Below are 15,033 nucleotides of genomic sequence, written 5' to 3' on the forward strand. Positions count from 1 at the left end.
TAACTTGAAACGGAACCTAAGATTTCCGGAACTGTTTCTCGGAGTTGGCCGTTTGATGGTGCAAAACTTGTTGGGCTGGGCTTCTATTGCACAACATGCTTTGAATTTTGGATTGCGCTTGAGTGTTTAAACTTGAAATGGACTTGAAACGAAAATGGTTAGAAGGGTTTCGCATTCTTTAAAATTAATTAAAAGATAGTGGCAAAAGAAGTTTCAGCAATAATTGTATCTGTAAACCTTGTGTCAACGAATTGAATTTGGAAACTTAAAAAAATCGCTATAGTTTTCAAGAGCCGATAATGAAGTTCCAACATTCAAGATTCAAGATTCAAGCTTCAAGATTCAAGATTCAAGATTCAAGATTCAAGATTCAAGATTCAAGATTCAAGATTCAAGATTCAAGATTCAAGATTCAAGATTCAAGATTCAAGATTCAAGATTCAAGATTCAAGATTCAAGATTCAAGATTCAAGATTCAAGATTCAAGATTCAAGATTCAAGATTCAAGATTCAAGATTCAAGATTCAAGATTCAAGATTCAAGATTCAAGATTCAAGATTCAAGATTCAAGATTCAAGATTCAAGATTCAAGATTCAAGATTCAAGATTCAAGATTCAAGATTCAAGATTCAAGATTCAAGATTCAAGATTCAAGATTCAAGATTCAAGATTCAAGATTCAAGATTCAAGATTCAAGATTCAAGATTCAAGATTCAAGATTCAAGATTCAAGATTCAAGATTCAAGATTCAAGATTCAAGATTCAAGATTCAAGATTCAAGATTCAAGATTCAAGATTCAAGATTCAAGATTCAAGATTCAAGATTCAAGATTCAAGATTCAAGATTCAAGATTCAAGATTCAAGATTCAAGATTCAAGATTCAAGATTCAAGATTCAAGATTCAAGATTCAAGATTCAAGATTCAAGATTCAAGATTCAAGATTCAAGATTCAAGATTCAAGATTCAAGATTCAAGATTCAAGATTCAAGATTCAAGATTCAAGATTCAAGATTCAAGATTCAAGATTCAAGATTCAAGATTCAAGATTCAAGATTCAAGATTCAAGATTCAAGATTCAAGATTCAAGATTCAAGATTCAAGATTCAAGATTCAAGATTCAAGATTCAAGATTCAAGATTCAAGATTCAAGATTCAAGATTCAAGATTCAAGATTCAAGATTCAAGATTCAAGATTCAAGATTCTATGATTTATGATTTATGATTTATGATTTATGATTTAAGATTTATGATTTATGATTTATGATTTATGATTTATGATTTATGATTTATGATTTATGATTTATGATTTATGATTTATGATTTATGATTTATGATTTATGATTTATGATTTATGATTTATGATTTATGATTTATGATTTATGATTTATGATTTATGATTTATGATTTATGATTTATGATTTATGATTTATGATTTATGATTTATGATTTATGATTTATGATTTATGATTTATGATTTATGATTTATGATTTATGATTTATGATTTATGATTTATGATTTATGATTTATGATTTATGATTTATGATTTATGATTTATGATTTATGATTTATGATTTATGATTTATGATTTATGATTTATGATTTATGATTTATGATTTATGATTTATGATTTATGATTTATGATTTATGATTTATGATTTATGATTTATGATTTATGATTTATGATTTATGATTTATGATTTATGATTTATGATTTGGGGTTTTTTCAACCAACCAACATCAACTATTTTCATGAAAACCTTCCATCACTCGCATTCACGAATACCAGCACACCACCTCGTACATCACTGGCATTTCCGCACATCCTTTTCCTCTCAAGTCCCCAAAACATCCTTGAACCCGGACCCGTGATAACGCAAAATAAAAACAACCCCCCTCCCGTCCAAAGAATCACAAAACAATGCTGCGCGCCGTGTTTGACATTTTGTAATGACGACTGAGAGCGGGATCGTGCCTCTCACGAGAGAGCTTTCCGGAAGCTTTCGTCCTACGCGCGGCATTACACAAAACGGAGAGAGCGCTTGCGCCGTAAGCTCCTATTGATTGTTTTGGGACGAGCTTTCAAGCTGAAGAAGCCTGGCCGTGGTTTCTTCCCAGCATCGGTCACTCTTCATCGAACGGTATCAATGACCAGGTTGATGTAAGACGACGGGCTTTTCCGGAGTGAGTTTTCGCGAGCTTTCTAACCTTTTGAGTGGAAATTAGTGCAAGTTTGTGGAGTTTAAGGTGTTTGGAGACAGAATAACTCGGATAAACTTGAAGAAAAGTGCTTGATTTGGAGAAAATAGTCCTTCAAAAATTGATACCTCAAATTTGAGGAGAGGAAAACCCTTCTCGAAGTGAAGCGTGAGTTCAACCTTTGTAACAAGGGAAGGGAAGAAAGTTATCGATTTGGTGAATCAGTGGTGTGTTTGGAAAACAGCAGTCTCCAATAGAAGAAGAGTGTTCCAAGTCCAGCTGCTTGCCAACCTTAAGTCGGAAGTGGACACTTAACCGACCGGACGCGGCGCAGTTCCCGTAACTCTCACTCGGATCGACCACCATGGGAGACCACGGTGGCGGAATCATCGACGGCGGTACCAGCCCGGATATGGCCACCCTCGAAACTGGTAAAATAAGACAAATTTGTGCTGGCTCGAACGTCACCCACAGCTTCTCTTTGCATACATTTAGGAGTTTGGCGGGGGTGACAGCAACGCCATCTGTTGGCATAAGGGGAGCGAAACGGGTTTGAGGGGTTGAAGGAAGGTGGTACTTGGCCACCGGGTGGACCAAATTGAGCGGTTACATAAATGATCCGGAACGAAATTGTGGGAGAGGAAGGTGGAGAGGGAGATGCGAGAATCATCCACCCACACACTAGAACGCTCTTGGAGGGGTTTTCCCCACACAACATACAGCGCTATCTACTTTTGAGAGAGAATGTTTGTCTGACTAATTTACTGATCTGAGTTCGCAGTTTATGTGGGGGCCCTGGGTTATCTTGCACATGATGCTGCCGCTACTGCTGCTGCTGTTTGTGGAGCTTTGTAATTAGGGCCTACATTGTAATGCAAAGAGACACGACTGAGAGTTTTGTGGAAGCGAGATGTGAGTTGATTTATGTTGAAGAGTCCTGAGAGGTTCAAGGTGTAAAATTATTCTGAACTAATGTAGATAGCATTCATTTACATTTCATGATGACTTTGTTTAAAATTCATAAAATATTTTCTTTTTAAGCACGGTTTAATTCAACGCAGAAGTAATTACACTAATATATCAGCAACTTTATTAGGTTAGGTTGGTCAATACCAAATTTAAAACTTAAATTGCCCTACAAGAACTTGTCGGACAATCTTAACGAATAAGTTTATTTTATAAATAAGTTTGAAAACAGTTCAGACTCGAGAATCAAAAATAAGCATCCGCTTTACATTTCGAGAAGTTACAACGTTAACTTGGAAAAATTGTTTCTGACCACAGGAGATATTTCTGGTTTTCCGGAAGGGATTTTGAGGTGCTTGAAAACATGATATTTCAGTTTATTGGAGTTAATACTTCAATTGCGTCAAAGGTAAATCGTTGAAAGTTTGTGAATGTTGGTTTTAGAAGACATTGTAGAATCCAATCATAAAATCCATTTTGCCTATGAATTAAGTTTTAAAATTATTCCATTGGTATACCAGGCCGAAGAATGTGTCATCATATGTTGGGTAGTTGAGCTCAAATATGGAACCTAAATATTCCATAGTAATTTGGGAATATGCAATAGAATCCAAGATGGCAGCTAATATGGCGACGATGGGTTATTAAGAATCTTGATTTGGTATTAAAACAGGAAATCAACCACATAAATTGTATTCTGAGGTTCACTTAATCGAGGCTTCGGAAGAGTCTGAACTAAACAACTTTTCAGCAGATATAAGTATTTCAGTAAATCTTATTGTATGATGAAAGTGGAGAAGTGTGAATTGTGATCCTAATCCAATGTTTTGAGCACTTAAATCATAATTAGATACTCACTTGAGGTGAGGTGGTTCTTAACCTCTTTCGTTTCACTCAACCCTTGACTTATTTTAAAGAATTTGTCCCCCCTCCCTCTCCCCGCCCCTTTCTTTTATTTTGAAAGGATTGAAATAAATTACTACTGTATATTTTGATTTAAATACAGAAGCTTTCACAACTTATGTTTTGTGTGTGGTAAACTTATCAGCTCTATTTTAAATTTATCTGAACATTTAAAATACTTACAATTTGATCCCAAACCTAGTCTTAAACTCTTCTCAGAATTTGAAAATCTTTTTTTAAAGAATCATCCACACATGCCGGAATTTTATTTTATTATTTTGGTTGTGCGAAATGTTTTGGAAAGTAATATATTTATAATTCATCAAATCATGCGTTGTTTGAAAACAAAGCAGATTCATTATTTTGAATTTCGCTACTTCGAATGTCCGCTAATTTGAATGCTCGCTAATTCGAATGTATTCGAATTAAAAAGCACTCAACCGTTGTTGACGTTAAAAAAATGTTAAAAAAAATGAAATTACAGGTCACGGTTTCAACATTTTAATGAAAAAAGTGTTTTAAAATGCATTTATTTTGCAATCATAAGTTTCCAAAATTTCTAAAGATAAAAGAAAATTTATTTTTTGCGAGAAAATAAAGTTTTTGCGGTGATGTACATTGGAATTTCATAAAAGGTCAAAATATTGTTAAACTATCCCAACCATGCTAAATATGATTATCAATACAGAATAGGACATTTTAGATGGTTTTCAGTTGATTTGACCTATATTTCAATTGAAATTTTCAAGTGTTTTAAAAAAAAAATATCGGAAAAATTTTGAAGGAGGGATGGGGCGATATAAACTTTAAAAAATATTTGCAACGGCCTTATTTGAAAAATTATTCAAAAAAATACCGACTGTTTCAAAAAATAATAATACAAACATTTTTTTTAATTTAAATATGTATTTAAGCTAATCAAGCTAATTTTTAATTACAGAAATTATTCTGAACCGATCGTATTCAATAAATAAAATGGTAGTTTACGCTTAAAGTTGCAAAATAATGATTTTTTCAGAACGAGTCGTACATTTAACCAACAAAGCTCTGCAGAGAAATGTGTTTTTTTAGGACACAAATGAGTGCCATAATAGTAGTTTATGCAACAAGTTGCAAAAAGAGGATTTTTTCAGCACGAGTCGTACATTTATCCAACTAGGTTCACCGAGTTGTATAAATACGACGAGTGCTGAAAAAATCAAGTTTTGCACCGAGTTCCATACAACATTTTTTGAAATTCTGAAAAACACCCTTTGAGTGGAATTAGAAGTCAAATGTGCATGTATTTTGTTGATAAACCGTTTAAATCAAAACAATGTTGAAAAGTATTACTTTTCGAAACAAGTGCTGAAAAGTTCAACTTTTCAGCATCAACAGTGCTGAAAACTAGAACTTTTCAGCATTTATTTTAAAAAGTATAACTATTCGAATCTGTTAATTTTGAAACTTAATAGTACACGACGGGATTGCAAAAATGTATTTTTTGAAACTTTATAATTATTCAAAGAACTTTTTTCCCATTTATTTTCAATACTCAATCATTCCATTAGTATCTCGTCAGCATGTGGGTAAAACAATTAGCTTTGTTCTAGAAATTTGTGCGAAATTAACTAAAACTCATTGTAGAAAACAAAGAAAAAAATTAAAAAGTATTTAGATTGAGTTACACACATTTTTCTAAAACGAGCTGCAAAAAACTTCCAAAAGATCTTTTTTTCTTTTTTTGATATGCATAGAAAACACTACAAAAATTTTCAAAAAAATATTTTTTATTTATGAATTGTTTGATAAACTTATCAACTCAAAAACCCTTACGCATTTGATGTTAAACTAATCGTCATACTATTTTTACAATCAATTGTTTAAAAAAGAGCGTTTAGGGAGACTCGATCCCTGCATTTTTACAGTCACTGGAATCAGCCTCAAGATTAATTAATTGGGCTGGGTTTTCATACATAGTTTCCTTTAGTATAGTTGTAATAACTTACTGCAGTTTGAACCTTTTTTCAAAAGTTTTGTAAACAAAAATTTCCAGCTTTTGTAAACATGCTTAATTTTGGTTTAAAAAATAATATTATAAGTTTTTAAATATTTTACATACTAAACTTGTTATAGTTTGAACACAAACGTACAGGTTTTATGTGAAATTACTGTAACTTATAGAAAATTAAAAGTTTGGATGAATAAGAAACATTTTGCTTAAGATTTCTTCAAAATGTTGAAAGGGGAATCAAGTAACCCCTAACATTTTTAAAATGCCGGTTTAAAATATTTTTTTAAAACGCTTGGCATGATTCGAAGAGTTCATCCGATGCAATACCCTTATTAGCCAAACATAGATGAATGTTTAAGCTTTCAATTCATGCAAAAAGTTTATAGTTTTGTGAGAAATTGATAGAGTTATGTGCGATACAAAAAAAGGGGATCAAGTCTCCCCACTCTCCCCTACATATTCATTCAACAGAGATATTATTCAAAATGATTATGATATATATGTAAGTATGAATAATTCGTGAATTGAGTAACTAAAAGATTTCGATTTTTTTGAAAATCCCTCGCTGGCTGAAAAACACTAACCAGCTGGGGTCTAGTTTGTATCTGCACTTTTATGGAAAATACCATGGGTGTTAAAAGACGTAAAATAGGCCAACAGCAAGCAAGTTGGAGCAAATGGATTTTGGTTGGGAGGGTATTTTGCAAGTTTTGTAGGAAATGACGTTTCTGACGAAATAGCCTACTTTTCTGTACCAAAAATTACAGAATCGAATAGTAGCAATTTTCAAAATAAATGCTGAAAAGCTCTACTTTTCAGCACTGAAATGGATGTTGAACTGTGGAACTTTTCAGCAGTTGTTCAGAAAAGTAATACTTTTCAACATATTTTTGATTTAAATGGTTCAATACAAATACAAATTTTTGCATTTTTGTATGACCCAAGTCCCAAATGTTTTTGAATCCACTGGCCACTCTGGAACCAGCTCGTAATGTCCCCCGGGAACCTCCGAAAATTAAATCGGAGCAAAACTTGACTGAATTTGGATCAAACTCCGCACAAAAATTCTAATCTTTCTGTGTAGTTCGTCACTTTTCGTTGTCCCGGTCAACAACTCTTTGATAGTCACACCTACAGCTTTCGGATGCTGAGTGCACTGTCAGCTCAGTCGTTTAAATTTCCACCTGGTTTAACACACCCACGAGAGCTTATCTGAATTATTGCCCGGGTCTTGCAACTAAACGTGGGAGCAAATTTCAATTTGGAAGAATTAATTTAATTTTAGATTGAGACAGTGCAGTTTCCATGAACTTTGATGACGATCTTCAAAGATGCAGTTTTTTTAGAAGTTTTTGTATATAATATTCTTTTATTTCGATACTCTTGTTACCACTTGTTATTGATTTATTGACCCTTCATCACTCTTTCCGGATCTGCCGGATCATTCCGGGTTATGTTCAACAGAGTATAACCGATAAACGCTTTTCCGCACGTGCTGTTGTGTAATGGTTTTCCCAAACCACAAAATGCTCTTTCCGAACAAGCGCAGCAGCAGAACCCATATTGCGATTTATGCTGCGTTGTTTGTTGCCCAGATTTTTTGCACCGTACGATGGGGTGGGATTGATTCGATGATTTTCAGGAAATGAATCAGAAGAAAATAACTTTCGACGTAAAATTACGGTAATTCCTTTGGTCGAACCCGTCGTAGTCAGCAAGTTTGACAGATTTCGCCCTTGAAAGACACCAGGGGTAAAGGAAGGGCATCCACAATGGAAGATTTGAACCAAGATGGGGAAGGTTAAGGTCAGCCCCGGGATTTTGCAAGCGAGCAGTGGTTTGAATTTTCCAGCGTAGGCAGAATGAATGATGCACCCCCATAAATTACTGACGGATTCGAGCACTTTGTTTGCGATTTGCGGAAAAATGAGCATCCATTTTTTGTTTCTTCGAGTTCATTCATTCGTAACTTGGATACAAATTGCGAACTCAGTGAAATGTAACGCGAACAATTCCAATATTGAAAAATTATTTCGCCTGTAAGTAGGCAACGCGAACATTTCGAACAATTTCAAAGCATGTGCGCGCCTGAAGTTAGGCATCTACCAGATTCTTCCACAAAAGAAGAGCACAACTTCGCATCGGAACGTAATTTGAATTTCCCCGCAACGTCACCGATTTTCTTAACGCCAGGAGGGGTGGTGGACCGCCTGCAGCGAACACGAGGCTTGAACGTGGTATAAATGGCGCCGACGCCATGCAGTCGCAGAGTGTTGTTGCCCAATCCCTCGGGGGAAGTGCAACTTATACTACTAGTGAAACTTAGTCCCGGTGGAAATCTGATGGGGTCACAGGTTTTTGTTTTATTTTGTCCTTACCCCCTCGTTCTTTTCCAGCTGATGCATTTGCAATGAAAAAATGAAGTGATTTTAGAGCGAGAATTGCTTGGAGGAAAAAGGGGGTTTTCGTTGAATATTCACGAGTGCGAGAGTAGTGCAAGGGTTATTAATATTTATGAAGTTGAAGGATGCTGATTTGATCAGGAGACGGTGAATACTGATGAAATTATGCGGTTTCGGGAACTTTTAATAAGATTTTGTTACATCAATCATTTTGAGATGATGAAGCATTCTGTCAAAATTTAGCCAGAATGCGATGTTTTCTTTTGATTACTCGATTGGGTCGAAGATGAGCAGGCCAAATCGTCCCAATTACATAGAATAATAAGAAAATTGTACCATTGTATTTAACTTTGTTTAATAAGGATTATAATGACAAGTACGCGATAGTGAAATTAACACGTTTTTCTAAATTGATTTAAATTGCAATTGGGACATTTATGCATTTGTGAAACAGTGCAAAAAAATGTATGACAAAAGTCGAAAAACACAGTGTTGAATGGATAAAATGTTGAAAGGACAAAAGATTGAAAATTAGTGATTTTCTAATAAGCATATTATGATCTCTGTTCTAAAAAAAGTCAAATGCAAAATATTTTTGAAAAAACTTGTCGATCCTTATCCAACGATTTTTAGGCCGTTGCAAATATTTTTCAAATATTATGTCGCCCTCCCAAAATTGGTCCCAAAAATGAGGGATAAAAAATATTTTCAAAAAACTTCAAAATTGTAATGGAAATAGAAGTCTAATCAACTGAACCTAATTTGAAATGCATTTTCCTGCGTTCAAAATCATATTTAGCATCTGTGTGTGGGATCGATCAAAAATATTTTGAACTTCCATGAATTTCCGGACCGAGTCACGTAGCCTAGTGGTAACGCTTCCGCCTAGTAAGCGGTAGATCGGGGTTCAAATCCCGGCTCGGACCAACACAACTGGTGATCGTTTCTCTTCTGGATTCGATTGCTTACACAGCAAATAAAGTAGTAATCCAGCTGCGTGTAAAAAGGCCTGGGTGTAAAATAAATTTTGCATTATTTTATGAAGTTCTGTGTAATATTACACCCTGAAATATGTAGCCCATCAGTATGGGAAACCTACTTGACCGAAATGTCAAGCTCACATATACGTTTTTCCTTTTTCATTTTTCATCGGTCTGATGGCCGAGCGGGCTAAGGCGCCAGTCCTTACTGTAAGTGCTGGGTTTGAGTCCCGTCGGTTGCAATTTATTTTACAAAAATTGTACATGCAGCGTGTAATATTAAGTGTCTGTTTTTACGAAGGTGATGTGCATCCTTTTGCATGCGATTTTACCATCGGATTTTTGCTGTGTAGTAAAGGGAAGGTAGTGCATCGTCACAAGCTGGACCTTATTACGACACCTTAGGGAGGCGACCTATGGAATGTCAACATTAACCTCAACATGTTAACATTAGTTGAGTTTAAAACTGCCACTGAATCCGCTTTGTAAATGCCGGCCCCGATACTCTTCACGGGTTTTCCTCTCAGGAACAGGGAAAGATTTACTTTTACTTTACATGAATTTCCGGTCAGTTCTACTAAACATTTTTTTCAAGCGAAAATTCGTCAATACTTACACTGAAATAAAAAAATAGTACCCAATTCCTTTATTCTAGGAATTTTGCGTCTTTTCCATGTTTAGTAATCGGGTTTTTTGGATTACTTAATAAGGAAAGGAGCCAAAATTCCTAGAATTTAGGAATTTGGTACTTTTATTTTTTTTCAGTGTAGATTTGTTGCCTCCTCCATTTCCTGCTCCCTCTTGATTTTGGCCAAAGTCGGAGGTCAAAAACTTTGCAACGGCTTTACTGAAATAAAAATAAATTAATTTGAAAAAATATATGAGATGACGCATAAAGTGAAAAATCTTCAAAATCTTTTTCATGTTGGAAAAACTGGAAAAAAATACAAAAATATTACTGAAACAATTAGAAATGAAGATCTGCTCATATTCTATTGACTGGAAAACTCACAAAACCTTAGAAAATAATTGTTTATTGTTTATTGTTTATTGTTTATTGTTTATTGTTTATTGTTTATTGTTTATTGTTTATTGTTTATTGTTTATTGTTTATTGTTTATTGTTTATTGTTTATTGTTTATTGTTTATTGTTTATTGTTTATTGTTTATTGTTTATTGTTTATTGTTTATTGTTTATTGTTTATTGTTTATTGTTTATTGTTTATTGTTTATTGTTTATTGTTTATTGTTTATTGTTTATTGTTTATTGTTTATTGTTTATTGTTTATTGTTTATTGTTTATTGTTTATTGTTTATTGTTTATTGTTTATTGTTTATTGTTTATTGTTTATTGTTTATTGTTTATTGTTTATTGTTTATTGTTTATTGTTTATTGTTTATTGTTTATTGTTTATTGTTTATTGTTTATTGTTTATTGTTTATTGTTTATTGTTTATTGTTTATTGTTTATTGTTTATTGTTTATTGTTTATTGTTTTATAACAGAACCAACCATTATTTTGAAGAGCTGAAATCATAAAAACTGCTAAATGCCACGCTACTCCTTTTTTCTCGACATACTCCACTTTCAAATGGCCCCAAAATGTCTCATTTGTGGCGGCTGCTTTCCGGGCGGATGGCTCCAGTCTGTCCCAGAGGAGGGGGGCTGCATGGGGCGAACAACAACCACCTTTTTGCTGTTCCGGCAAACAAGGCACATGGCAGGGGAGGGAAACAATTTAGGTCTTATTCATTCCGAACCACCCCAACTCACGCAACAGTCAGCTTTTTAATAGTTTGTTTTTTTTTTTCCAGTGGGGTAAAATGTGTAGGGTAAATGGGCATTTGACACTTTTTTTTTTGGAAATTATTTTTATTTAATTTCATATGATAAATTTTCAAAAATCATGTTCAAAAACATGTGTAGAAAAAATGTTAAATTTTCGACCACAATTCATCTACCTACCCTCCGTCCAGTTTTGAGTCAATCGGCACGTTCTGGCAGGTCGGTTTTCTACGAGAACAGGCGATTCCGTGTGGAGCCAGCGAGGCTAATGGCCCGATGCCGCCGATACGGTTGTGGCTCCAGGTGTAGAATTGTTTACCCACAACACGGACTTACTGGTGTCGTTTCCGGCGATGATTCATATCGATTTCAATGATTCAAAGAAGAACAGTTTAACTTACTTTATTTTGCTTTTTATAAAGTTTGTTGGTGACTCAATTTGTAACTATATAATAACTTACAATACATTTAAAATTTCGAGGAAATTCAAGTCAATATCATCAAGTTGCATTTTTATTCCAAATGGGGTGCCAAATGTCAGACCCTTTTCGCAAAAGATAATAAATAATAATCAGCATCAGCAAATTGATTAGACTTAGTTCCAGGCCATGAACCTTTATGGGGCGTCTCCGATGGGTAAAAAAGGATCAGATCCGAACCTTTTCTCCACAGTTGGGACGACAACTGGAGATAATTTGTTCTGCTTGTTTTGCTCCTTTTGTAGGAATTCAGTGATGTAAATCTTATTAGGAATGTTGTTTTCTTTAAAATTGTTTAAATTACTTTAAGTTTCAAGCATTTCAAGTTTATCCTTTGAATTGTTCCACGTTTAACCTCTTAAAGACTGAGAAACCTTACGAAAGTGAGGTTATCAATTTGAGAAAATGAGGTGCCATAATAATCTGTCCCATCGTAGTCACGTTCGCTTTGTGACCCCGCCATTATCGAGCTCATTTATTTTTGAAAGTACCTTTCCTTCCACTATCTTGGCCCCGGCAAATTAGATCCATCCAGCCCCAAATGGAGCAGCAGATTATAATTAAATGTTTGGCAGCACGAAAGCGTGATTGAGCTATAAAGAAAACTATGTTGACAGTTTTTTTTTGGAACGGTTAACCTGGCGGTATGACAATGAGTTTAGTTCACCACAGGTGGTGGACGATTTTGGGAGAACCAGCTACTTAGCAGAAGGTTCATTGAAATTTGGACTAAGAAACATATAATATGAACAAAAAATTACTTGAATCAATTGAGACCCGAACTTTACTTTACCATAATTTCGCCGCCGGCTTTTATTAATAGTGAGCTTATGGAGACAGACCGCAAAACTTTCTTTGTAAAAAAAACAATTTTAGCTGAAACTTTGTTTTTGGAAACAAATAATGTAAAATGCACATTACAATCCTTTTAGCATTGAAAAGCCAATGGAATATAAACTTTAAAACATGTTGGCAACAACTTTACTACTAAAAGTTAAGCTTGTCAGTACAATCCGATCAATGAACTCCTCCAAAATCAACTTCCAGTTGTGTTTTGGCACCACTTTTTGCCAGACAGTCTCGACATTTTGGCAGCCACTTCTCCATCATACATGCGGAATCTTGCAATAGATACATTTCGTTTTCAATGTTTCCGATGATTCCATTTTCCCGAGAAAAAGCGTTTCCTCCTCGTGAATCACTCGTATTTTTTATTTTCCTGCAAGCCCCAACACACACACTGAAGACGGTCATAGACCAGCACCACACTGCAAGTACTAACCCTCCCCAGTAGTTTCGGCATGACGCTCCCTTCTGGTCCAAAAAATCCAACCGGCAACATAAATTTCCTCCAAGGCAGGGACCATATTTCTATGTTTTATGGTTGGCCGTAAATCTCCAGCAGATCTCGTCGTGGTGCCTCTCGTACGTAGGGAAAGCTTCCTAATAGGCTTAATCTCCCCGTTGGGTCACATGGGAGGAGGACCAGCATCATTTTTCCCCGGCTTATTCTGGGTGGGATTGTAACGTGCCTCCTGAAGGTCCACAGGGATTAATTTGGAGGATATAAACAATTTTGTGAGAAAGGGAAATTATAGTTTAACTGCAAGAAAATTGTGAAGCTTTAAGATTTTTTTTTTTCAATCACCCCAAAGATTCTAAATGGGAACCAACAAGTCTTGAACTTGTCAAAGCTAATCATGGAATCAAAAATCTTCAACCACCCTTAAGCTTCAAGAAAATCACGACACCAAGAAAACGGTGCTGATTTGGGGGAAAACTTTTTAACGACACAATAATGATTTCGATGACGGCGGTCGTAAAACCCTACCTATAATTTGGAAACAACCAACCACCCCTTTTGTGACCAACAAGCGGCCACTGAAGTCATCATGATAGTGAGATTGTGTGAAGAACTGAGCCCCGTTGGTAGATCTTGAGGAAAGTTATCTTCACAAAAAGTACTGAAACGGTATTTTTTCAATCGCCACTATTTTCAACTCAAACCATTTAGAGTAGTACTCTACGATTTCGAAAATCGACATGTCCATATAGTCCCTATGTCAAAATAAGCAATTTTGGATCATTAGAATCTCCATACAAGTCTCGATACAATTTTGCGGTTTGGTCATACAAAATAGGTACGTAAATATTGAGATGGGATTTTCTGATCGATTTGGTGTCTTCAGCAAAGTAGTAGGATGTGATTAGGACTTTTCGAAAAAAATGGTTAACACGGAAAAAAATCATGATTTTAAAGTTAACTTGTTTTATTACAAAAAGTTGAATAAAAAAAAACGTATTTTTTTATTTTTGTTATTCAGCAATTCCCCACGAAAACAGCATGGTTCGAAAAAAAAAATTCTCCGATCGGGCTCAAAATTTTTCTAGGGGTTGTTTGGCTGAAATAATTAAACCCCTTTTTTTTTTGTTTGGCCATTAGGGTGACCTACGCCGTATTAGGGTGGTCCGAAAATGGCAATTTTCGTCGATTTTCTCAAAAAACACTTTTTTCAAAAAATCATATCTCTGCACCATTTCATCCGATTTTAGCTGTCATAGACGCAAAAGAAAGGTGATTAGTTTGGCTATTTAAGAAAAATAGTAAGAACTTTCAAAAATCTAGCTTTACATATGAAAAGGTCGTATGAAAACTTAAAATGCTGTTTTGAAGGTCTCGGGACCAAAGAGCCTATGTCTGAAAATATTTTTATCGGATTCCTCGGAAAATTTCACATAAACATATCAAAAAATGGAGAAGTTATGTTTTCGATACTCTGAGATACGATTTTTTGAAAATAAAAACTGAATTTTTCGACGCGCCACGCGCAAAAATTGGATAATGACGAAAACGGGAAAAAACTACTTTTTTCACTAAAACTGCGATAACTTGAAATTTCAGCGATGACCTATACATGTTAGGGTCCAAAAGTTGCGTATTTTAGTTACGGAACCCCCAGAAAAATTTTGAGCACGATCGGAGAACTTTTTTTTAGGATCATGCTGTTTTCGTGGGGAATTGCTGATTATATGTTTTAAGGTACTAAAAATCATATTATAGCCATTGTGCAAAATCTAATTCCAAAGAAATGAACTTTAACAAATTGACAAATAATATCGAAAATGAGGTCAAACATTTTTGTTTGAAGCCTAAATAAAATTTGCAATCGAAAAAATACCGAAATTTTGATTAAGGTCACTTTGTTGGAGTATTAGTCGCTTTTAGGTTATAATTTTCAGAAATTTGAACATTCTAGGAAAACCAACCCTGATTTTTTTTTTAAAGCTGCAACTTTTTCATGTTGTTCATACAATTTTGCCGGCTG

At 34.7% G+C, this 15,033-nt stretch overlaps 1 protein-coding gene across 2 annotated transcripts in view; it reads left to right on the top strand.

Annotated features, from left to right (window-relative positions):
* The first annotated feature begins 2,121 nt into the window (after positions 1-2,121).
* Positions 2,122-15,033, top strand: part of LOC120423272 (synaptotagmin-11) — a 46,629-nt gene continuing 33,717 nt past the window's right edge. Inside the window, exon 1 of one of the 2 annotated variants that reach the window (XM_039587011.2) lies at positions 2,122-2,630. In XM_039587011.2, coding sequence (XP_039442945.1) covers positions 2,564-2,630 — 67 coding nt within the window. In that variant the 5' untranslated portion in view covers positions 2,122-2,563. The remainder of the gene's footprint in view (positions 2,631-15,033) is intronic. The other variant, XM_039587012.2, reaches the window with a different exon arrangement.

The sequence above is a fragment of the Culex pipiens genome, chromosome 3, assembly GCF_016801865.2.
Source record: "Culex pipiens pallens isolate TS chromosome 3, TS_CPP_V2, whole genome shotgun sequence".
Classification (NCBI taxonomy): domain Eukaryota; kingdom Metazoa; phylum Arthropoda; class Insecta; order Diptera; family Culicidae; genus Culex; species Culex pipiens.